This window comes from Hippocampus bargibanti, linkage group LG09, assembly GCF_051943395.1.
Source record: "Hippocampus bargibanti isolate YZ-2025 linkage group LG09, ASM5194339v1, whole genome shotgun sequence".
Lineage (NCBI taxonomy): Eukaryota > Metazoa > Chordata > Actinopteri > Syngnathiformes > Syngnathidae > Hippocampus > Hippocampus bargibanti.
The window spans coordinates 24,262,413-24,288,322 of NC_142742.1; the positions used below are offsets into that span (position 1 = coordinate 24,262,413).

The 25,910-nt window shown below is 42.9% G+C and overlaps 2 protein-coding genes across 2 annotated transcripts in view; one reads left to right on the forward strand and one right to left on the reverse strand.

Moving 5' to 3' along the window:
- The window catches only part of tecpr2 (tectonin beta-propeller repeat containing 2), a 42,793-nt gene extending 26,774 nt beyond the window's left edge, over nucleotides 1-16,019 (forward strand). The window contains exons 19-29 of the mRNA XM_089004918.1: nucleotides 1-33; nucleotides 126-302; nucleotides 369-531; nucleotides 1,500-1,641; nucleotides 1,699-2,014; nucleotides 2,090-2,187; nucleotides 2,264-2,399; nucleotides 8,218-8,366; nucleotides 11,462-11,603; nucleotides 11,673-11,822; nucleotides 15,274-16,019. The exon at nucleotides 1-33 is cut by the window's left edge and continues 83 nt beyond it. Coding sequence (XP_088861044.1) covers nucleotides 1-33; nucleotides 126-302; nucleotides 369-531; nucleotides 1,500-1,641; nucleotides 1,699-2,014; nucleotides 2,090-2,187; nucleotides 2,264-2,399; nucleotides 8,218-8,366; nucleotides 11,462-11,603; nucleotides 11,673-11,822; nucleotides 15,274-15,425 — 1,658 coding nt within the window. The 3' untranslated portion in view covers nucleotides 15,426-16,019. The remainder of the gene's footprint in view (nucleotides 34-125; nucleotides 303-368; nucleotides 532-1,499; nucleotides 1,642-1,698; nucleotides 2,015-2,089; nucleotides 2,188-2,263; nucleotides 2,400-8,217; nucleotides 8,367-11,461; nucleotides 11,604-11,672; nucleotides 11,823-15,273) is intronic.
- Nucleotides 16,020-23,093: 7,074 nt separating this feature from the next.
- On the reverse strand, nucleotides 23,094-24,281 carry ankrd9 (ankyrin repeat domain 9). Its single transcript, XM_089004540.1, has one exon. It carries the CDS (start codon nucleotides 24,277-24,279, stop codon nucleotides 23,179-23,181), a length of 1,101 nt encoding a protein of 366 aa, XP_088860666.1. The 5' UTR covers nucleotides 24,280-24,281; the 3' UTR covers nucleotides 23,094-23,178.
- Between the last annotated feature and the right edge of the window lie 1,629 nt (nucleotides 24,282-25,910).

Consider the following 25,910-nt stretch of genomic DNA (forward strand, 5'->3'; position numbering starts at 1 on the left):
ACAACATCCACCAGGCGGCGCTCTCCCCCTCGGGTGAGTCTTTAACCACCGTCAGCCAGCGGCGCTTGGACGTTAGCGCCCGGCCGGCTAAACGTAGCGCACGCCGCGCACGCACGCCGCGCCAGGTCACCTGCTGTGGAAGGTGGAGCAGCGCAGCATGACGGCGTACGCCTGCGCCAAAGTGTCGCCGCCGCACGCCAAGCGCCACTGGTACAAAGCGGCGGAGCAGGCGGCCTACGTGGCGCTCGCCGACGACTCGGCCTGGATCGTCAAGACCAACGGGGATCTCTACCTGCAGACGGGTAAAGCGCGTTCGTGACCCGCCGTCCCACCTTTAACCCCAACCCTCGCTCGTGCGCGTTCGGCAGGCTTGAGCGTGGAGCGTCCCTGCGCCCGTTCCGTCAAGGTGGACACGCCGTGCGTCTTCAGTCAGGTGTGCGCCCGCGGCGGCGTCGTCTGGGCGCTCAGCGAGCACAACGCTTTGTTCTACAGGGAAGGGCCGGACGGCGCCTGGAAGTACGACGCCGTCAGGTCATTGACTTCCTTTTGTCATCCGTTTTCCGCTAAAATGCGGCTAGCTATCTAGCTAGCTATATGGTTGGCTATTTAGCAATGTGGCTGGCTATATGGCTGGCTATTAGCGAGCTAGCCGACTGGCTATCTATTAGCCACCAAGCTAGCTATATGGCTGGCTATCGATTAGCTGGCTAGCTAGCTGGCTATCTGATTTCTAGCTAGCCTGCTGGCTATCTCTTATATAGCTGGCTTGCTGGCTATCTATTAGCTACTTAGCTAGCTATATGGCTGGCTATCTTTTAGCAAGCGATGTGGCTGGCTATCTTTTAGCTGGCTATTAGCTGGCTACCTATTTGCTATCTGGCTGGCTATCTTTTAGCTAGCTAGCTGGCTGGCTATTTATTAGCTAGCTATGTGGCTGGCTATCTTTTACCTAGCTATGTGGCTGGCTATCTTTTAGCTGGCTATATGGCTGGCTTTTAGATGACTATCTATTAGCAAGCTATCTGGCTGGCTATCTTTTAGCAAGTGATGTGGCTGGCTATCTTTTAGCTGGCTATCTATTTGCTAGCTGGCTGGCTATTTATTAGCTAGCTATGTGGCTGGCTACCTTTTACCTAGCTATGTGGCTGGCTATCTTTTAGCTGGCTTTTAGATGGCTATCTATTAGCAAGCTAGCTGGCTGGCTATCTATTAGCTAGCTGGCTGGCTATCTGTTCCTACCTAGCTAGCTATATGACTGGTTATCCATTAGCTAGCGATGTTGCTGGCTATCTAGCTGTCTATCTATTAGCCAGCTAGCTTGCTTTCTATCTATTTGAGTTTGAGTCCGAGTCCGGGTGTGGCTGCCGCTGCTCACTCACAGAAAAACTTATCCCATGACTGCAAGTGACCTTGAGAGTTTGTAAAGGCGCTTAGAAATGAAATGTATGATTATTTTGTTGTATATGTATTTTGTTTTTTGTTTTTTTGCCCCCTCGCAGCGAGGCGCAAGGCGTGGAGCTCATGTGCGTAGCGCTGGGCCACGCCGGCACCGGCTGGGCGCTGGACGTCGCCGGCAGACTCTATTTCCGGACCGGGGTTTCCCCGCGCCGACCGCAGGGGCTCGACGACCACTGGTGGCAGGTACGCCGTCTTGGGGGCGGGGCCTGTTTTTGGCTGGACTGACCCCGCCTTCCCCAGGTGGGCATTTCCGACTACGCGGCGTTCGATCGAGGCAGCCTGTTCCAGACGCTGGTGAGCGCCACGCAGAGCGTCGCCACGGCGACCAGGGCGCCGGTGGAGCGGGTGGTGGCCTTCCTGTCGCAGTACTCGCAGCGCCAGCCCGGCCTGGTGGGGGCCGGCGCCGGCGGCGTGTGGGTGGCGTCCGGACGCAACCGGCTGCACGTGGCCCGCGGCGCCCTGGTGGGAACCTTCTGGCAGAACCTGGTTCCCAGGGGGACGCTGGCGGCCACCAGGTGGACCTCCGTCGCCTCCTCCGCGTTGTCCTGCAAAGAAGGTCAGCGGGGATTCGCCGATTTGGTTTCTGGGGGGTCTAGTTGGCTTTTTTTGACAACCAGCGCCTTCCTTTCAGGCGCCTTCCTGTGGTTGGCCCAAAGCAAGAAGGACCTGTTCTGCGTCTGGGACCGAGATGGAGAACTTCGTCCGTCCAGCGTCCCGCTGCCGCCGGAGGTCGCTCGCCCTTTTCCCCCATTGTTTTTTTTTTTTTTCGGCGTCCTGACGCCGCGCCGCCGTTGTCCCCGTTCAGGCGGAGCTGATCCGGCTGGCGGCTTGCCGCGACGCCCTCTGGGGACTGGACGGCCACGGACGGGTCTTCATTCGCACCTTGTCTTCCTCCTGTCCCGCCGGTCTTCATTGGACCTCGCTGGACCTCAGTCAGCTCGGTACGTCTTCGTCGGCTTGAACGGACTGCATGTGTGTCCAAAGTGCGGCCGGGGGGCCAAATGCGGCCCGGGTCCATTTTCATCCAACCCGCAGCCTCTGACCTAAAATCAATAAGATGCCCCCCAATGACGAATTAATAGACCAGCGGCAGCCATTCGCGCCAGCGTTCACTCTACCCGGCAGCAGCAAAGTTATGAAAGGAAAGAAAGAAGTAGAAAAACCAAATACAAGAACTGCTGGAGAAGCAGCCACTCTTGCGGCGCCATCTTGAAGTCAAAAGAAAGAGGAAAAAAACTAAATACTAAAATATGGAACGGATTAACAATTTTTACATTGATCTAATGGGAAATGGTGTTTTGGTTTTCAACAAAAATAAACAAAAAAACTTATCAAGTGTCGTTGAGAGTTTTGAAAGGCGCTTAGAAATTTAATGTATTATTATTATTATTATTATTATTATTGTTGTTGTTGTTGTATTATTATTATACATTGGGCAGTTGCGCTGTTAGCGGCAAATGCTAAGTGCTGCCATCTATAGGCTCAATTAGGAACTGCAAATTAGAAAAATAGTCATTGACAGAATCAGCCCCCGCTAATTTTCTACTGTTTTAAAAAAATAATCCCAAAATGATGATTTTCTAAATTCTAAAGAACAATTATTTTCTGGAATAATAATACTACTACTAGTACTAATAATAATAATAATACTAATAATAATAATCTTCTTTTCCTTTTCCTTTGACGGGGTCGCCACAGCGAATCAGTGTCCTCCATCTTTAGAGGTTTGATCCGCATGTTTGTTTTGGCCAAGCTTTTACGTCGGATGCCCTTCCTGACACAACCCTCTGTATTTATCCGGGCTTGGGACCGGCACAAGATAATACATTTCATTAATAAGCGCCTTTCAAAACTCTCAAGGTCACTTTACAATCACAGGATCAGTTTTTCTGTGGGTGAGCAGTGGCAGCCACACGCGCCAGCGTTCCCTCAACCCGGAAGTAACTCAAAGAGATAGAAAGCTAACTCACTAGCTAATAGATAGCCAGCTAGACAACCAGCCAGCTAGCTATATAACGAATAGATCGCCAGGTAGATAGATAATATGTAGCAAATAGATAGTCAGCTAGGTAGCTAGCTAGATAACCAGCTAGTGAGATTAGCCCATTAGAAAACATAAGAGCAGTCGCATCCAAAAGTCCGGCTCGGGGGCCAAATGCGGCCCGTGGTCCGTTCTCATGCGGCCCACACCCTCCGTCAGAAAATCGATCATTCTGACATTAGGCAGTAGCGCCGTTAGCTGCTTGTGTCAGGTGCTGCCATCGACAGGCTCAATTTGGAACTGCAAATTAGACGCAAATTGCCCCCTAATATTCGAAAATGGTGATTTTCGAAATTGGTCAACATTTGCTAAATGGCACTTTTCTACCTTTAAAAAATATGATAAAATTGTGATTTTCTAAATGTTTACTTTTTTTCCGAAAATGTTGCAAATCAACAAAAGAGCAATTTTGTTCAACTGTTACAAAAAAAAGTTAGTGTTAAAAAAACTGAATTGAATACAGGTAACATCCAACTTACGACCGAGTGCCACTCCGACCAAACGATCGTAAGTCAAAATGGTCGTAAGTCAAAATGCATTCCAAATGTTGAACCGAGACTCGGAGGCGAAATAACTCGCAAACTCCGCCCCCTCTAAAAAAAAAGAGGCACAAAATGGCGACCTCCAGTGGCCACCTCCGCTTCCACAGGCTGATAAATTCCTTAGATGGAGCTTGGATGCCCTCTTCTGGTGGCTTTTGGGTGCAACACGAGGTCCCCAGACCAAACAGGTACAGCAAAATACATTGACGTGATTGAAGGACTGCTACAATGTGTCTTTTTTCGGTCAGGGGGCGGTGCTTTCATGACGTCACGTATGGACTCGTCGCCAACTCAAAAACAAGACTTCCTGAATGTTCAGCGCGAGTCTTAAATCGTGAAATATCGCTATATGCGGTGGAATCTTATTAAAATACGCTCAGTAGAAGTCATTTGAAGCCATTTTACAAATTATGGACACAACTTGTCCGGTTGTCCTTTAAGACTCGCGCAGAATATTCAGGAAGTCTTGTTTTCGAGTTGATGGCGATGCCTGACGTCACGTCACGTCTGGAACACCCCTGACCGAGAAACACAATGCATTTTGGGGACTTTGTTTGATCTGAAAATTTCGTGTTGATGGCGAAATTAGAAGGAAAACACATAAATAACGCAATGGTGAATCGTTGTGTGTTGCACCAAGACTACTATTTGATTATTTGATACCAGTTGACACAAATTCCCAGCAGACAAATCAGACCATTTCCAACAGAGCTTGGGCGCCATCTTGTGCATTTTCTGGGACGCTACATTGGAGTCCTGACGGCTCGAATTGATCCGGAAGGACTTCTTTAATGGTTTGCAAACATTTATGCTTTCCTCTTCGGAACTATTTGAATCATATTCATAACTGGATGAGTAACAAGAAAGCATCTTCTCAGAATCTGAAGCCATTGTTTTGATTCTCGAGCAAGGCAAGACGTCCTGGCGTGATGCCACGAACAAGGGGGCGGGACCTTCTGAAACAAACTTTCTGAGGTCATTTTGAAGTAGTTTTGGGACACTTGAAGTCATTTTTATTGGTGTTTTGCATTTGACTAAAAATATCAGCCTACGTGTTTTGGCTATTTTAGATGCTATAAAACGTTCTTTCTGATGTCAGTTACGAAAAAAAATTGTGTAGGTTGTCCTTTAACGGATATTAAAATGAAGTGCTCTTCTTAAAAGGATGCGTTCAAGGGACACACGGGACGTTGAGATATTGAAACCCAGAACGGCTTGTTGAAATCGATTGACGTTGATTGTTGTTATGTAAACAACCTCCGCTAAGGTCGAGACCCCCCCCCCCCTGCATCCGAGGGTAACGGGCGTGCTCAGTCAGGGGGGTGGGGCTGTAAGGTGACCCCCGCATGTTCGTCTTGGGGCGACATAAACAAGCGGCCGCACTTGTGACTCCATGTCATGTGCTGGCTGATAGCGAGACGCAGCGCAACTAAAAACAGAAAACAGACCCCAGTCAGCTTCTTACGTAACATTCAGCTGTCGACGTGACATCGGGGGAGCAGGTGCCCGTGTGTGTACATGTGTATACGTGTGTATGTGTGTATGTGTGTATGTGTGTGTGTGTGTGTGTGTGTGTGTGTGTGTGTGCGTGTGTGTGTGTGTGTGTGTGTGTGTGTGTGTGTGTGTGTGTGTGAGAAAAGTTGCCCACATGATTTGAAGTGACCTTACATAAGTTGAAGCAAAAGGGCGACGGGAGAAAACACGCAACTAGCACTTGGCCAATTGCAGCCGGTTTACAAAATAACTACAGGTAACATCGGACTTGCGACCGAGTTTCGTTCCGACCAATCGGTTGTATGTCAAAATGGTCGTAAGTCGAAAATCCATTCAAAATGTTGAAGAGAGACTCGGAGGTGCACTTGAGAGTTTTGAAAGGCGCTTCCGCGGTCGGAACGGAACTCGGTTGAACTTGGTCGTAAGTCAAAATGGTTGTAAGTCGAAAATCCATTAAAAATGTTGAGGAGAGACTTGGAGGTGCCCTTGAGAGTTTTGAAAGGTGCTTCCGCGAACGGAACTCGGTTGAACTTGGTCGTAAGTCGAAAATCCATTCAAAATGTTGAAGAGAGACTCGGAGGTGCCCTTGAGAGTTTTGAAAGGCGCTTCCGCGGTCGGAACGGAACTCGGTTGAACTTGGTCGTAAGTCAAAATGGTTGTAAGTCGAAAATCCATTCAAAATGTTGAAGAGAGACTCGGAGGCTAAATGACTAGCAAACTCCCCCCCTCTGGTGCCATCACACGGTCGATTGCTGTGCGAGGCGAGAGTGAGATGATGGCTGGTTGGTCCAAAATTGTTGTACGCGTTGCCGCCTTCGAAAGTGGGGTTACGACTAACCTCTCAACTACTCTTTGATCTCATCAGTACGGCACTAGTTAATTGTTTGGAACTATTTTTGCGATGATCATTTTATATTTGAGTTAGTGGTATACATTTCCGGGTTCAGTGAAAGGTGGTGCCTCTGGCTGCCGCTGCTCACCCACAGAAAAAAATGTTCTTATCCTGTGCCTGTAAAGTGCCCTTGAGAGTTTTGAAAGGTGCTTATAAATACAATGTATTACAGGTAACATCCGACTTACAACCGAGTTCCGTTCGTAAGTCTGTAAGTCAAAATGGTCGTAAGTCGAAATCCATTCAAAATGTTGAAGAGAGACTCGTAAGCTGGCCAACTTTCCCCTGTGGTGCCATCACACAGTCGATTGCTGTGCAAGCGTGAGATGCTGGCTGGCTGGCTGGCCAAAATTGTTGTACGCGTTGTCGGCCTGCTAGCGCGTTGCGGTGGCAGGCGTAGAATTAAAATCGTAAAACCAGCGTCTGGAGGTCATGGTCGTGAGTATGGGTGGTTGTAAGTCGAGCTGGTCGTAAGTCGGATGTTACCCGTATTGATTATTTTGAAAGAAAAAGCCTTAAAATGATGCGGAAAGTGCCGTTTTGCACCTTTTGAGGTTGCTCTTATGAAAAGGTTGCATTCAAGGAACATGAGACTAAATTCACGTCACTTTTTTTTTCATTGTTGACATTTTATTTTATTTTTTAATTTAGAAAATTGCCCTTTAAAAATAAAAACAAAATTAGCAAAAACAAAATTAGAAAATCGCCATTTTAGACCAAAATGAAAACATGTAGAAAATGGTCATTTTAGCAAATTGGGGGGCTTCAATTAGTAATTTTCATATCAAAATTGAATTGACATGGAAAATGACATATTCACTTCACTTTTTTAAGCATTTTAAGTAACTTTTTTGTAACAGTTGAACATAACTAATTGTTTTAATAATAATAATAAATTTCATTTATAAGCGCATTTCAAAACTCTCAAGGTCACTCTACAGTCCCAGGATAAGTTTTTCTGTGGGGGAGCAGTGGCAGCCACACGTGCCAGCGTTCACTCAACCCAGAAGTAACTTAAATCCATAGAAAGCTAGCTCGCTAGCTAGCTAGCCAATCGATAGCCAACAGATATCTAGCTATATAGCCAGCCAGCAACATAGTGAATAGCTAGCTCGCTAGCTACCCAGCCATAGATAGCAAATAGCTAACAAATGATGATAATAATAATAATAATAATAATAATAATTCATTCCATTTATAAGTGCCCTTCAAAACTCCCAAGGTCACCTAAATTTTTCAACTGCAATCTATTCTCATAATAAAATCTCATCCCGCATTTCTATTAGGTTTGTTTATTGTCACCATTACATTTTATTTCTTTAATTAGAATACCATAGCACATTTATTATACGTTAAATAAGGCACATTTCGTGTAGTTTTAAGGTTTGTTTGGTAGAAAATTAGGTTTTATGGGCACCTGGGAACGGATTATTCTCACTTTAATGGTTTCCTATGGAAACTTAATGTTTGGAAGACACACTTTTCGCCTTACACACACTTTCTGGGAACCAATTAAGTTCTTAAGCGGAGTTATAACTGTATTGCATTGTATTTCGGACAGCTGCCCCCATTTCAAACTCAGATAACTCCAGACCCGTATAATTTAGGAATTAACTATTTCATTCTGATGAAAGAAGAGAGTCTAAGGTTTTAAAAAACTCAATATTCTGTAAGTCCTGGAATTGGAGTGACAATGACAAAAACCCTGGCACTTGAGTGGACACATTTTTGCATGTCTGGCAGTGAATGAGTTAATATGTGACCTTGACACGGTGTGTCTTTCGAGGTAGGAAGTGTACGTTTGGTGAGCATCAGCTGCGGCAGCCAGAACGTTTGGGCTCTGGACAGCCGTGGCCTGGTCTACTTCCGGGTCGGGACCCAACCACTCAACCCCAACATGATGCTTCCCGCTTGGATCCACATCGAACCACCCGAGCAGGTAAAATCCACTTTGAAGCTTCTCGCCCGAACCGCATTTCACCTGTTTTCGGCGACTTAATAATACAGGTAACATCCGACTTACGACCGGCTCCACTTACGACTACCCGTACTTACAACCACAACCTCCAGACCCTATACGTCTGTGTCGTACAGGAATGGTCCATCGGTCATAAGTTGGCTGTTACGTGTATACAGGTAACATCCGACTTACGACCACATCGATTTACGACTACCCGTCCTAACGACCACAACCTCCAAACCCTATGTTTTAAAATTTTTATTCTACGCCCGGCACCACAACGCGCTAGCAGGCCGGCAACACGTACAACAATTTTGGCCAGCCAGCAAACGTCTCACTCTCGCACAGCAATCGACCGTGTGAAGGCACCAGAGGGGGAGTTTGCCAGTCATTTAGCATTTTGAATGGATTTTGACTTACGACCAATTTGACTTACGACCGTTTGGTCGGAACGGAACTCGGTCGTAAATCGGATGTTACCTGTAATACATTGTATTTATAAGCGCCTTTCAAAACTCTCAAGGGCACTTTACAGGCACAGGATAAGAACAACATTTTTTTTCTGCGGGTGAACAGCGGCAGCCAGACCCGCCATCGTTCACTCAACCCGGAAATGTACACCATCCATCCATCCATTTTCCGTACCGCTTATTCCTCATTAGGGGTGCTGGAGCCTATCTCAGCTGTCTTCGGGCACGAGGCGGGGGACACCCTGAATTGGTTGCCAGCCAATCGCAGGGCACACAAAGACAAGCGAACCGGTGACCTCTGCACTGTGAAGCCGGTGTCGACTACCAGGCCGCGGAAATGTACACCACTAACTCAAATATCAAATGATCATCGCAAAAATAGTACTGAACAATTAACTAGTGCCGTACTGATGAGATCAAAGAGTAATTGAGACGTTAGTAGTAACTCCACTTTCTAGCAAGGGCAATTTGGCAGATTAGATGACTATGAAAACACAAAATAGCATCGGCTAATCAAATCGAATTCCTTCATGTAAGTTGTTAGGTAACAACGTTGCGCAATAAGGTAAATATTTAATTCTGTTCATAATTGCTACAATTTTAACAAAAAAATATTAGGTTAAAATATAATAATAATAATAATAATAATAATACATCTGATTTCGAAGTGCCTTTCAAAACTCACAAGGTCACTTTACAGTTACAGGATAGGTTTTTTTCTGTGGGTGAGCAGCGGCAGCCACACGCGTCAGCGTTCACTCAACCCGGAAGTAACTCAGATAGCTAATAGCTAGCGAATAGATAGCCGATAGCTAATAGATAGCGAATAGATAGCTAATAGCAAGTGAATAGATAGCGAATAGATGGCCAATAGCTAGCGAATAGATAGCTTTTAGTACTTGTGACGTGAAACAAAATGGCGGACCAAACAATGGACATCCCTAAAGATCGTGTAAACAAAAAAAGAACACCAGAAGCCCTCCCCAAAATTACAAATAAAATATAGGCGTGGAATAACCGGTGGCATTTGTACACGTTGTTCGTCAAAGGGTATTAAAAAGGGTATTACAAGCTAATATTAGCATGAACAGTTACCAAGTGTAACGAGATGCTGTTCCGCAGGGTTGTGCAAAACAGCAGAAACAGTTTGTATATACAGTGGGGCCTCGGTTTACGAACACCTTGCCTTACGAATTTTCCGGTTTACGAACGTTAAATTTATGAAAATTAAACCTTGGCATGCACACTACTTTTCGGGATACACACAGAGCGCCGCCCCACCACGGCTGGCGGAGTAATCTTCGACGGAAGAACACCAAACCACATGACCGAACAGCGCCCCAGCCGGTCTACCTTTCCACACCCCCTTTTTCTGAGTGCACACGTCGATCGTCTTCAAGGATTTTTTTACGGATACTTTTGCTGTTATGGGACCGAAAAAGACCCCACCATAGGCTTGTGTTCAGCCGAAGAAAACACAAAACAAAATTACAGTCAAGGAGAAGAAGGAGATCATTGAGAAACACGAATGAGGTGTGCGTTTGTCTGACTTCACTGCCCGGTAGCAATATGCTAAGTCCACCATTGCTACCATCCTTCGCAACAAAGAAGCTATTAAAGGCGTTTCCGTGCTGTCAAAGTAACAGTCTCGGGCAACGGAAGAGGTTGAAAAACTTCTGTTAATTTGGATTTACGAAAAGCAGCTAGCCGGCGACACGTAAATATTATAATAAAACAAATCTAAAATGGCGAATTTCTAAATTTACAAAAAAATATAAAATGGCGATTTTCTAAATAAAAAAATATATAATGGTGATTTTCGAAATAAAACAAATCTAAAATGGTTATTTTGTAATTTTGAAATAATCTAAAATGGTGATTTTCTAAATTTACAAAAATTATAAAATGGAAATTTTCTAAATTTAAAAAAATCTAAAATTGCGATTTTCTAAATTTACAAAAATTATAAAATGGTCTTTTTCTAAATAAAAAATATAAAATGGCGATTTTCTAAATTCATAAAAAAAACATTTTTCTCAATAAAACAAATCTACAATGACAATTTTCTGAATTTACAAAAAAATATATAAAATGGTGATTTTTCTAAATAATAAAAAAAATCTAAAATTGCGATTTTCTAAATTTACAAAAAATATATAAAATGGCGATTTTATAAATAAAAAAAAAATATGAAATTGCCATTTTTTTTAATTAACCCAAAAAATATAAAATTGCGATTTTTTTTTTTTTAAGTTGAAAAAAATCTAAATTTGTGATTTTCTAAATAAAAGAAATCTAAAATTGTGATGTTTTTTTTTTTAATTTACCAAAATAAAAAAATTGAAAAAAAAGTCTAAAACTGCGATTTTCTAAATTTTAAACGTTTATAAAATAACAATTTTTCTAAATTAAAAAAAACCATTAAAATGGCGATTTTCTAAATTTAAAAAAATCTAAAATGCCGATTTTCTAAAAATATATATCTAAAATGGCGATTTTCTAAATTAAAAAAAAAAACTATAAAATGTAACTCGTCGTAGCGTATCGCCGCGGGAAACCGAAATTGTGATAGTTTTGGATTTGATGTGACTTTTATCTTGGCAGCCTGTTGGCGTCCAGCTGACCAGTATCGAGACCAGTCCAAACGATCTTCATCTGTGGGCGCTGGACAACAGGGGCGCCGTTTTCGTCAGGACGGGACTCAGCAACCAGATGCCCGTCGGGACCAATTGGGACCTGGTTCCAGGTCTGCGTGTGTTTGCGACTACGTTTTGTTTCTTTGTTGTTGCCTTCAATTCCGGCGTTTGTCCTTCAGGTCTGAGCGTCAGTCAGCTGGTTCTTAGTTGTCGGACGGTTTGGGTCCGCTGCCCCAACGGAGACTTGGCTCGACGTTACGGCGTCTCCGATAGAAACCCGGCCGGGGATTACTGGAAGAAGATCCCGGGAAACGCCAACTGCTTGACGGGTAAGTCTTGGAAGTTGCTGGACCCGGATCGGATGTCTATCAGCCGTTTGTTGCTTTTGTCCATGAGGTTAGGACACATTGTGGCAAACAAGTACACTCTCATAAGGAATCGTGTTTACGGAACTGAAATTTCCCTGAAAACACAATTTCCTTCTGTGGGAATTTACAATGTGTGTGCTGTATGAACCTGTAAATCGATGAGTGGTGTTACGCATATATAAACAGACAGGTAATATCCAACTTACAAACGGTCGTAAGTCAAAATAGTCGTAAGTGGAATTCCATTCAAAATGTTGAATAGGGACTTGGAGGCTAAATGACTGGCAAACTTCCCCCATCTGGTGCCATCACATGGTCGATTGCTGTGCGAGAGTGACGTGCTGCTGGCTGGCCAAAAACTGTTGTACGCGTTGCCGGCCTGTTAGCGCGTTGGGGTGCCGGGCGTAGAATTAAAAGTATAAAATAGACTTGCGACCAGCTCGATTTATGACCACCTGTACTTACGACCATGACCTCCAGACCGTATTTAAAAAAAATTGAACGTGTTCGACAATTTTGGCCAGCCAGCATGTCACTCTCGCGCAGCAATCTACCGTGTGATGTCACCAGATGGGGGAAGTTTGCCAGTCATTTAGCCTCCGATTCCCTAGTCAACATTTTGAATGGATGTTCGACTTACGACCATTTTGACTTACGACTATTTTGACTTCCAACCGTTTGGTCAGAACGGAGCTCGGTTGTAATTTTGGATGTTACCTGTATTCAGGTAACATCCGACTTACGGCCAGCTCGTTTTATGACCACCCTACTTACGACCATGACCTCCACACCGTATTTTTCAAAATTTTAATTCTACGCCTGGCACCGCAACGCGCTAGCAGGCCGGCAACGTGTACGACAATTTTGGCCATCCAGCCAGCATCTCACTCTGGCACAGCAATCTACCGTGTGATGTCACCAGATGGGGGAAGTTTGCCAGTCATTTAGCCTCCGAGTCCCTATTCGACATTTTGAATGGATTTCGACTTACGATCATTTTGACTTACAACCATTTGGTCGGAACGAAGCTCGGTCGTAAGTTGGATGTTTCCTGTATATAGGTAACATCCGACTTACGGCCAAGTCGATTTACGACCACCCTACTTACAACCATGACCTCCACACCATATTTTTCAAAAATTCAATTCTCCACCTGGCACTGCAACGCGCTAGCATGCAGGCAACGTGTAGCACAATTTTGGCCAGTCAGTCAGCATCTCACTCTCGCACAGCAATCGACCGTATGATGGCACAGGGGGGAGTTTGCATGTCATTTAGCCTCAGAGTCTTTATTCAACATTTTGAATGGATTTCGACTTATAATATACCTGTATAATAATAATAATCACAATCATCATCATCATACATTTTTTTATCTTATTTTTTTATCGTTTCGTACACTTGAGTTTTGCCTACTCGGAGTATTTCTGGAATTCGTATGATTTTATATCCTTCTTGGCTGAGTTGAATACACGTCACGGTTTCTTCTACGCTCTTAACGACTTTCTTACGTTTGGACTCCATGATTACACAACTTTCTGACTAGAACTACCCAATACAACTGCTACACTACACTAAACAACGTGCGATTTTGAAAGCAAGCTAATGTGGCTAACCTGGGAATTTCCCATCATCCTCTGCGCAGGTAGCCGCAACTACATCACCGGCAAGGAAAAAAATGACGGAACGGACAACTTTTTCCATATATCGAGCATGTATTTACATAATTTTACATGTATTGTAATTCCGTGTTCCGAATATAGGAATTTCCGTTGCAGGGAATCGATCTTTGCTATCATTTAGGGCTAAAAAAAAATTATAAATTTCTGTTTGACAGAATCCCTTAAAAGATGTCACGTTTTGCATGATGGTGATGGCGGGTGCGGCTCCCAAAAAGCAGGCAGGAGGGACCAGGAGGTTGATAAATTGTATTAAAATAAAGTCAGCAGGAACAAACTCTAAAACATCAAAATCATCTGAACGGAAAAAAATACAAAGTATCAAAAGAAAACCAAAAGTAAAAGTCCGCCAAGGTTAAACAAACACATGCACCGCACACAATGCATACGATTGCATACAATGCAAATGACATGCAACAACAATGACATTCAACAATTACCCGACACCGAATGGACGTGCCGGGGGTCCTTTTGAGTGCCACTGATTGGAAACGACCAGCACCTGTGCAGGTGCAGGCGGGGCCGACAGCGCCCCCCGTTGGTCGCCAACCAGATCATGAAAAAAGAATACTTGTGACAGTCTAGCTAGCTACCTTGTTATCTATTTGCTATCTATTAGCTGGCTGGCTAGCTATCTAGCTAGCTATCGTTTAGCTATCTCGCTATCTAGCTGGCTAGGTAGCTATCTATTAGCGACTGTATCCTGTGACTGTAAAGTGACCTTGACAGTTTTGAAAGGTGCTTATAGATGAAATGTATTATTATTATTATTATTATTATTATTTATAATAATAATACATTTCATTTATAAGCGCCTTTCAAAACTCTCAAGGACACTTGACAGTCACAGGATATTTTTTGTGCGGATGAGCAGCGGCAGCCACACGCGCTAGCATTTATTATTATTATTATTATTATTACCTATTACGTATCTATTAGCTAGCTAGCTAGCTTTCTATCTTTTTGAGTTACTTCCGGTTTGAGCTAGCAGATAGCTAGTAGATAGCCAGCCAGCCGGCTGGCTCGCTATCTACTAGCTATCTGCTAGCTATCTACTAGCTATCTGCTAGCTAGCTAGCTAGTTTTCTATCTATTGCCGTTACTTTCAGGTTGAGTGAACGCTGGCGCATGTGGCTGCCGCTGCTCACCCACAGAAAAACTGGTCCTGTAACTGTAAAGTGACCTTGAGAGTTTTGAAAGGTGCTTAGAACTGAAATGGATTATTATTATTCAGCCCTTGCTGTACCCTCTTTGTGACATGAAAGAGGAGAGGATCAAAGCGTCCTTTTCAGCAGTGGATCAGGGACGTCATGGTGGAATGTGCACACCGCTAGTTCTCTAGCTGGCTACCCAGCTAGCTATCTAGCTGGCTATTTAGCTATCTAGCTAGCTATCTAACTGGCTACCTAGCTAGCTATCTCGGTGGCTTCCTAGCTTGCTATCTATTTGCTATCTATTTGCTATCTAACTAGCAAACTAGCTATTAGTTATCTATTAGCTAGCTAACTTTCTATCAATTTGAGTTATTCCGGGTTTAGTGAATGTTGGGGCATGTGGCTGCCGCTGCTCACCCACAGAGAAACTGTGGGTGATTGTAAAGTGACCTTGAGAGTTTTGAAAGGCGCTTAGAAATGAAATGGATTATTATTATTATTATTATTATTATTATTATTATTATTATTATTATTATTACAGAGGACTTTCTTTCTCTCTCTTTTTTTTGTCCTTGTCAGTCACTCCAGACGAGGAGCTGTGGGCGGTGACGCCGTCCGGCGGACTGGCCCGTCGGATGACCAAACTCCTCCCCCAAACTCCCCGTCGCCCCGCCCCTTCTGGAACAGGCGTCGGTGGCGACGACGTCGACGACGAGTGGGAACTCCTTTGACGCGCTTCCGCGTGGACTTGTGTAAGATAGCCGCAACCCCCTCCCACCCAACACCCCCAATATTGAGTACCATCAGGATTTAAAAGGATGGAAGTGATGGCGGAGGGTTCTAGTCCCGCCTGTGACCAAGAACGCCTTCGTGGGCTTAAGTGGACTCCACCGGTTTCACAATCTGGTGGACGAGACACCAGTGGATTGATGGACTCTTAAAGGACAACCGACGCCATTTTTTTGTTTCCTAAGTGACATCAGAAAAAGGTTTTATAGCATCTAAAATAGCCAAAACACGCAGGCTGATATTTTTAGTCAAATGCAAAACACCGATAAAAATGAGTTAAAGTGTCCCAAAACGACGCCGGAAATGGCGAGTTTCAGAAGGTCCCTCCCCCTTGTTCGTGATGGATACTCCTTCACAAACTGCCTTGCTCCAGAATCAAAACAATAGCTTCACAGAGTTCAGATTGGGAGAAGATGCTTTCTGGTTACGCATCCACTTATGAATGTGATTCAAATAGTTCCGAAGAGGAAAGCATACATGTTTGCAATCGATTCAAGACGTACTTGCGTATCAATTCGAGCCATCTGGACTCCAATGTAGCGTGACGGAAAATGCACAAGATGGCGCCCAAGCTCGGTTGGAAACGGCCTGATTTGTCCGCTGGGAATTTGTATCAACTAGTATCAAATAGTAGTCTTGGTGCAACACACAATGATTCACCATCGCGTTATTTATGTGTTTTCCTTCTAAGACTCACGCTGAATATTCATGAAGTCTTGTTTTCGAGTTGATGACGATGCCTGACGTGACGTCACGGAAGGAACGCCCCACACAGAGAAAGCGACACACACAATGCATTTTGGGTACTTTGTTTGGTCTAAAAACTTTGTGTTGATGGCGAAATTAGAAGGAAAACACATAAATAACGTGATGGTGAATCGTTGTGTGTTGCACCAAGACTACTATTTGATACGAGTTGACACAAATTCCAAGCAGACAAATCAGCCCATTTCCAACGGAGTTTGGGCGCCATCTTGTGCATTTTCTGAGATGCTACATTTCCGTCCAGATGCCTCAAAATGACACGGAAGGACTTCTTGAATCCATTGCAAACATGTATGCTTTCCTCTTCAGAACTATTTGAATCACATTCATAACTGGACGAGTAACAAGAAAGCATCTTCTCCCAATCTGAAGCCATTGTTTTGATTGGAGAGCAAGGCAAGACTTCCTGGCGTGATGTCAAGAACAAAAGGGGCGGGACCTTCTGAAACTGGCCATTTCCAGTTTCATTTTGAAGTAGTTTTGGGACACTAACTCATTTTTATTGGTGTTTTGTATTTGACAAAAAATATCAGCCTGCGTGTTTTGGGTATTTTAGATGCTATAAAACATTTTTCTGATGTCACTTAGGAAACACAAAAATGGTGCCGGTTGTCCTTTAAGTAAATTCAATCGTTCAAGAATTCTTGGAGGAACTGCAAATTCCTCACTTTGGGGAGGGAGGGGGGGCGGTCACCTTGTGATCGACTACTGAAAGACCGAGACCACACCAGCTACCTGGACACCAATCGATTGATGGACCGCCAGGCCCAAAAACTCTTGATAGCTTCATCCATGTGTGATCTTTGGACAAACTGGACTGACCTCGAATTACCTTGGTCATCTCACCCAAGCCATTTAATTGGTGGACTCGAATGGACACGTTGGGGCATCCAACCGTCCCTTGTGGATGTCCGCAAAGGCCACCCTGGGACAAACGGACTTGGGTGGACAAGATACGCACTGGACAGTTTCAGTCGACTGACCTGTTTGACCTTGAACGACCTGGATTTACGCATTTGTACCCCGAAGGACTCTTGGATTCTGCTCCCGCCGGGTGCGACGACACTTGAGTTACAGAAAACGTCCCACTTGTATTATCCCTGCCATGTTGATAAACATTGTTTGTAACATTGACTCCTCTACTTACAATGTAGCCAAATAGCTAAAAACTATCTTGGCTCCGTTGGTTGGTAACACAGAATATCACGTAGAGAACACCACAGGGTTTGTAGAGAGGATCAAAGACCTCAGATTGGAACCTGAGGAAACTTTGGCATCTTCTCATCATCTGTCCCAACCCCAGCAGCAGTCTCAGTGGTGAGGACGAGCGAGACTGCTGGCGGACATTTCTCTGCATGAAAGAACCAAACTTAACATCTGCCAATTATTGGAAATCTGCCTTAATACTACATATTTTTAATTTCGGGAGAAATGTTACAAACAAATTCATGGTTGTTTCACCCATAGTGGCTAATCTGTACATAGAAGAGATGGAGAAACAGGCCCTCACATCCTTCCCGAGGACAAAACCGAGACACTGGTTTAGATATGGTTCAATTTGGATCGTTCATACAATAGCCTGCTTAGGCAAAACAGGTTAGGCAACATTCGTACTGCTGATGAGGTGATACCGGTGGGAGTGGGGGTAATAGGCCAGTCGTTAGTCAGGAATGTAGGAACAATCAGTGGGGCCGCAGGGAGTGGTCCTCTGCTCCCCCCAACCTGAGAGTAGGGACCTATCATAGCTGTGTCCGGCACCGCCATGGCTGGACAGTAGGGATATATAAATGGGGCCGATACGACCAGTAAGACTTTAGTTCGCTGACGAAGCCTCTTGGATAGGAGGCGAAACGTCCGAAACCTTCACTTTTGTACAGATGACGGCTGAAGAAACCTTCTCATCGATGGACCACTCCTGTACGACTGAGAGCTTACACAGACATATGTATGTATTGCATTGTAGTTTGGACATCTGGCCCCATTTCAAGCTCAGATAACTCCAGGCCCATATCATTTAGGAATTAACTCGTTTTTCTGATGAAACAAGAGAGTCTAAAGTTTCTTATGCTGCCATAAATGTTTATCTATTAACTCGCTGGCTGGTTAGCTGGCTATCTATTAGCTATATATTAGCTGGCTAGCTATCTATTCGCTCGCTAGCTAGTTAGCTGGCTATCTATTCGCTATCTATTCGCTGTCTATTAGCTGGCTGTCTGGCTATCTACTAGCTAGCTAGTTTTCTATCTATTTGCGTTACTTTCAGGTTGAGTGAACGCTGGCGCATGTGGCTGCCGCTGCTCACCCACAGAAAAACTGATCCTGTGACTGTATAGTGACCTTGAGAGTTTTGAAAGGCACTTAAAAATGAAATGTATTATTATCATCGGCAATCATAAGAAGCGAAACGTCCGATAGCTTCAAAGAAGTACAGATGACGGCTGAAGAAACCTTTTCACCGATACACTAGCTACGGTATACTACGCACGTGACTAATCACAAACTTTCATGTGAATCTGTTCTGGCGACCTTCTACGTCTTAGAACGACCTGCACTTTACTGGAGGCTTGACGTCAACCAATGTCCAAAGTCCGGCCCGGGGGCCAAAAGCGGCCTGTGGTCCATTTTCATGGGCCCGCAACCTTCTGTCGTCAAATCAATAATGTCTGGCCAGCAATGGAGAATGAAGATGTTGGGCAGTAGCGCTGTTAGCTGCCTCGTGCTCAGTCCTGCCATCTACAGGATCAATTTGGAACTGCAAATTAGTAGATGACGAATTGACTGAATGAGACCTCCCTAATTTTCTAAAATCTAAAATGGCCATTTTCTCAATTGACAAAACAGATACATAAAATTGTGATTTTCTAAATTAAAAATAACGTGAAATTGCGATTTTTTTTTTTTTTTTTTTTTTTCATTTACAAAAATTGTGATTTTCTAAAAAAAAAAAAACTAGAATGGCGAATTTCTGAATTTACAAACAAATTATAGAATGACGATTTTCTAAATAAAACAAATCCAAAATGGCGATTTTCCAAATTTAAAAAATCTAAAATGGACATTTTCTAAAAAAAATAATTTCTCATTTTAAAATGGTGATAAAAAAATTAAAATGGCAATTTTCTAAATTAAATAAAATCCAAAATGGCGATTTTCCAAATTTAAAAAATCTAAAATGGACATTTTCTAAAAAAATTAATTTCTCATTTTAAAATGGTGATAAAAAAAATTAAAATGGCAATTTTCTAAATTAAATAAAATCCAAAATGGTGATTTTCCAAATCTAAAAAATCTAAAATGGACATTTTAAATCATCATTCTAAAATGGCGATTAAAAAAAATCTAAAATGGTGATTTTCTAAAAAAAAAAAATCTAAAATGGTGATTTTCTCACTTTAAAAACAATTCGAAAAAGGAGATTCTCTAAATTCCAAAAAAAATCGAAAATAGCGATTTTCCAAATAAAAAAAACTAATATAGAGATTTTCGAGAAAAAAAAAATCCTCATTCTAAAATGGCGATTAAAAAAATCTAAGATAGCGGTTAAAAAAATATAAAATGGCAATTTTCTAAATTTACTGAATCTTTTTGAAAATTGCGATTTTTTTTTTTTTCCAAATTAAAAAAAAAATCTAACATGGAGATTGTCTTTTTTCTTTATTTTCTAAAATGGCGACAATCAACAAGAGAACAACTTCTGTTCAACTGTTACCAAAATGATCATTAAAGTGTTAAAAAAAGTAATCTTCCATTTGAATTTTCAATTGTCCATTCAATGGTGTTATTCGTGTTTCAAATGAACCAAAACACATGCCGAAAATCAAGCAAACTTGAAAATCTAAAATTGAGATTTTCTAAAAAAAAAAACTAGAATAGTGAATTTCTAAATGTACAAAAGAATTATGAAATTGTGATTTTCTAAATGAAACAAATCTGAAATGGTGATTTTCTAAATTCACAGAAAAATACAAAATGGTGATTTTCTAAATAAAAAAAAATTGAAATTGCCATTTTTTAATTTACCAAAAAAAGTATAAAATGGCGATTTTCAAAATTAAAAAAAATCTAAAATGGCAATTTTTACTACATTTACAAAAATATATATAAAATAGCAATTTTCTAAATTTACAAAAAATATATATAAAATAGCAATTTTCTAAATAAAAAAATCTAAAAAGGAAATTTTCTTTAAAAAATTCCTCATTCTAAAATGCCGGTTAAAAAAAAAATCTAAAATGGCATTTTTTTTATTTTTTTTTTAAACATCTGAAATTGCCATTTTTTAATGTATACATTTACAAAAAAAATATATAATTTTTTTTAATTAAAAAAATCTAATATTGAGATTTTCTAAAAAAAAATCACTCATTCTAAAATGGCAGTTAAAAAATCTAAAATGGCGATTCTCTAAAATAAAAAAAAAATTGAAAATGGAGATTCTCTAAATTCCCGAAAAAAAAATTGAAAATGGCGATTTTGATGGAGATTTAGTAAAAAAAATCCTCATCTAAAATGACGGTTAAAAAAAATCTAAAATGGCGATTTTCTAAATGTAAAATGGTGATTTTCTGAATTTAAAAAGATAGAACATGGAGATTCTCCAAATTCACAAAAAAATCGAAAATGGAGATTGTCCAAAAAAAAATAATAATAAATAAAATGGAGATTTTCTATTTAACAAAATTCTCATTCTAAAATGGCGGTTAAAATAGCTGATCAAGTGTTACCAAAACAGTCATTAAAGTGTTAACAAAAAGTAATCTTCCATTTTGAATTTTCAATTGTCCATTCATTGTTGTTATTCGTGTTTCTAATGAACCAAAACACATGCTGAAAAGCAAGCAAACATGAAAAACAATACAATCCCCAAAATGAATTGTTTGATGTCAAAAACGTTTGCCAAGGTTGCCCCCCCCCCCCTTGTGTCGATCACAAAGTGTACAATGGGTCCTTCCTGGTCATTTTTTAATAATAATAATAATAATAATAATAATAAAATTTCATTTATAAGGGCCTTTCAAAACTTATGTTGCTCACTTGAGTTATCTGGCTAGCGATCTAGCTGGCTACCTAGCTAGCTTATTTACTATCTATTAGCTAGCCAGCTGGCTATCTAGCTATTTACATATTTGCTATCTATAAGCTAGCCAGCTAACTAGCTATCTATTAGTTATCTTTCCCCCCCAAATGTATATTTAAGGAAAAGAAGAAGCTATCTAGATAGCTAGCTATCTATCTCTGAGCTATCTATTAGCAAGCTAGCTTTCTATGAATTTGAGCTACTTCCTGTTCTTCCTGTTATAGCTATACAGCTATATAGTATAGCTATCTGGCTATTTATCTCTCTAGCTATCTATTGGCCATTGATCGGCTAGCTAGCTAGCTAGCTAGTTTTCTATCTATTTGAGTTACTTCCCAGTTGAGTGAACACTGGCGCGTGTGGCTGCCGCTGCTCACCCACAGAAAAAAACTGATCCTGTGACTGTAAAGTGACCTTGAGCGTTTTGAAAGGCGCTTAAAAACGAAATGCATTATTATTATATAAAAAATACAGTATTATTATCAGTTGCTCTCTATTTACTATCTATTAGCTATCTGGCTAGCTATCCAGCTGGCTGGCTATCTAGCTAGGTATCCTTTGGCTAACAATTGGCTAGCTAGCTAACTTTCTATCTATTTGAGTTACTTCCTGTTTGAGTGAAGCATAGCGCGTGCGACTGACTCACCCACAGAAAAAACTGATCCTGTGACTGTAAAGTGACCTTGAGAGTTTTGAAAGGCGCTTAGAAATGAAATGGATTATTTTATTATTATTATTATCATCATTTGCGAGCTATTTGCTATCTATTCGCGATCCGGCTGGCTATCTAGCTAGGTATCTGTTGCCCATCTTTTAGCTATCTAGATAGATATCTATTATCTAGCTATTAGCTATCTAGCTAGCTTCTTATCTATTTGACTTCCGGGTTGAGTGAACGCTGGCGCATGTGGCTGCCGCTGCTCACCCGCAAAAAAAAATTGATCCTGTGACTAAAGTGACCTTGAGAGTTTTGAAAGGTGATTAGAAATGAAATGTATAATAATAATAGTAATAATAATAATAATAATAATTATTATTATTATTATTATCATCATTTGCTAACTATTTGCTATCTATTGGCTATCTAGCTAGGTATCTGTTGCCCATCTTTTAGCTATCTAGATAGCTATCTATTCACTAGCTATTAGCTATCTAGCTAGCTTCTTATCTATTTGAGTTACTTCCGGGTTGAGTGAACGCTGGCGCATGTGGCTGCCGCTGCTCACCCGCAAAAAAAATTGATCCTGTGACTAAAGTGACCTTGACAGTTTTGAAAGGTGATTAGAAATGAAATGTATAATAATAATAATTATTATTATTATTATCATCATTTGCTAGCTATTTGCTATCTATTGGCTATCTAGCTAGGTATCTGTTGCCCATCTTTTAGCTATCTAGCTATATCTAGATAGCTATCTATTCACTAGCTATTAGCTATCTTGCTAGCTTCTTATCTAGTTGAGTTACTTCTGGGTTGAATGAACGCTGGCGCATGTGGCTGCCGCTGCTCACCCACTGAAAAACTGATCCTCTGGCTCAAGTGACCTTGACAGTTTTGAAATTCGCTTATAAATGAAATGTATAATTTTTATTATTATTATTTATTAATTATTATTATTATTATTATTATTATTATTATTATTATTATTATTATTATTATTATTATTATTATTATATAGATTTCGACTTGGCTGCACTTGACCGCATTCGAAAGGTTTTGGGTCGGACTCGAGTGTCTGCATGAACGTATGAAACAGCAAGCTGCTGATTGGTCAGTGAAAGTCTTGCATTTTATTACAAAATCAAACGAAAAACTGGACATGGGGGGGGGGGCGGGGTCACAGTGTCTGGAGTCACGAATGGTCAAAGTCTTGCGTCATCCAAAAAAACTGGCGCGTTTGACTCTGTTTCCACGGTAACGGCCAGTCCGGTCGCCGTTCGCGACGCGGTTGCAGGAAGGCGGGCAAGCGGCTCATCTGACACGGGACGGCCCGGGCCAGGGCCCTCAGAGCCTGCACCACAAGCGGCGGCGGCACCAGACCGCTCAACCACTCAAAGGCGTCCGCTCCCAAGAGGCCCCGCCAGCGCCGCGGCTCGTCCAGCAGGCGGGTGGGCGCGGGGGGTCTCGGCGCGAAAAGCAGCAGCAGGTCCAGGCAACGCCGGGCCTCGCGGCGCTCGGACGGACCCGAAGCGGCCAGTCGCAGGAGCGCCGCGTCGGGGTCCCGCGGCCGCGCGCCGTGGGCCAGGAGGAGCAGCAAGCAGTCGGCGCGCGACAGCTCCAGCGCCACTTGCACCGCCGTCTTCCCGGCGTCCACCCCGTGCGAGCAGCCGCCGCCGTCCAGGTAGTCCCGCCGCCGGCCTTCGGGCGCCGAGTCCTTCAGCGCCCCCAGCATCAGATCCAGGATGGCGGTCCGGTCGTAGCGCACGGCCACGCGCAGGTGCGCCGGCCCGCTGCTCCGGCACACGCCGCACCGGGTCGCGCCCAGCGCCTCCGCCGGGAAGCGGAGCAGCAGGTGGCGGGCGTAGTCCCGGTGGTCGTGCACCAGCGCGTACAGCAACGCGTCTCCGGGCGAGAAGGAGCGCGGACGCCCGTCGTCCCACTGGAACGCCTCCGTGCCGCGAATGTCCTCCAGCAGCCACGCCGGAAGGCGCTCCCTCACCGCGCGGTAGAAGGCGAAGGCGGTGCGCTCGCAATGCCGCTGGGAGGGGGACGCCGACGCCGCCGCCGCCGTCGACGACAGCAGCCACGGCATGACTCTTTGGCTACGCAAACTCCGGACCGAGACCTGGACCGGGACCGCCAGAGTCCAACTTGGTTCTGTCACTCCAGTTGCCAGCTTTGTGACGTTTATAGCTCGCGGGGACGAGCCGCCCCGTCGCCTTCGCCATGTGAGGATGTTTGTTTGCGGCCTCGGGAGGGCGGGGCGGGGCGGTGCTAAGAGCGTATCTGCCATTGCAGGCGTCGCGGACATTGTGACTCGAAGAACTTGATTATCGCTGCGTGGACAGACTCACTACAACGTGGAAGTTCGACGGACGCGCGCGGGGGGGGGGGGGGGGGAGGGTAAGTGGACAACAGATAAAAAAAATGTCGACGAGGCACAGTCTTTGTCAATTCAATCGTTTCGCTTCAACTTCACCGGCTGCCGTTTCACTCTGTGTAGTTGTTGTTTCTTCAATGCTTAGTTAAAAAAAAATAAGGCCACTGCTTCTGAGATTGAAACGTTACATAAATAATAGCGCCGATTTTCACCTCCACCGTCAACTTGACCGGAGTAACTTTTCGTCGTCATCCATTTTTTTCCAGGCTGCTGGCGAGTGACATCTAGCGGTCATGTGGAAAAGTGCAATTTTCCAACTCTTCTTCTGCTCAACGGTGATTCATATACTGTATATCTATTTATACAATATATGAGTCACATTTTTTCCCGCCTTCTAAGCAGAAAAAGTCATTGAACATGAAATATAAATATGATGAGCAGATGGCTATCTATTAGCTATATAAACAGCTTCTTCCCCCAAGCCATTAACTCTTTGAACTCTTTCAACAGTAGCCAAAATGGAACTGTATAGTGCCACTTAGCAGTTTTTTTTGACAACGATACTAGTGCAGCGTGTTCTACCGGAAACAAATTCCTTGTGTGCTCTACATACTTGGCAATAAAGATGATTCTGATTCTGATTCTGATATGTTAGCTAGCTAGCTTTCTTTGAGTTACTTCTGGGTTGAGTCAACGCTGGCGCATGTGGCTGCCGCTGCTCACCCGCAGAAAAACTTATCATGTGACTGTAAAGTGACCTATAAATGAATTATTATTATTAGTAGTAATAGTAGTAGTATTTTTTCTGAATCGGAAAGCCTTTAAAGACGTCACTTTTTTGTTTTTTTAACTGACATCAGAAAAACGTTTTATAGCGTCTGAAATACCCAAAACACGCAGTATGATATTTTTATTCAAATGCAAAACACCAATAAAAATGACTTAGTGTCCAAAATCTGAAAAAAATTGGGCATTTTCAGAAAGTCCCGCCTCCCGTCTGTGACGTCACGCCAAGACGTCTTGCATTGCTTGTGAATCAAAACAATGGCTTCAGATTCGGAGAATATGCTTTCTTGTTCCACATCCAGTTATGAATATGATTCAAATAGTTCTGAAGAGGAAAGCATACATGTTTGCAATCGATTAAAGAATTTATTCCGTGTCATTTTGAGGCAAACGGGCGGGAGGAATGTCTCACCCAAAAAGAGGCAAGAAAATGGCCATCGAGCTGTGAGGAATGAATCAGCCCGTTTCCATAGGCTGATACATTCCTTCCATGGAGCTTGGACTCCCTCTGCTGGCAGCTTTTGGGTGCGACACAAGGGTTTAAAAAAACAGTACAGCAAAATGCATTGACGGGATGGAAAGACGCTACAATGCGTCTTTTTTTTACGGTCAGGAGGCGGTCCTTTTCTGACGTCACGTGAGGACTCGTCACCAAAACAAGACTTCCTGAATGTTCAGCGCGAGTCTTAAAACGTAAAATATAGCTATATGCGGTGGAATCTTATTAAAATACGCCCAGTAGAAGTCATTTGAAGCCA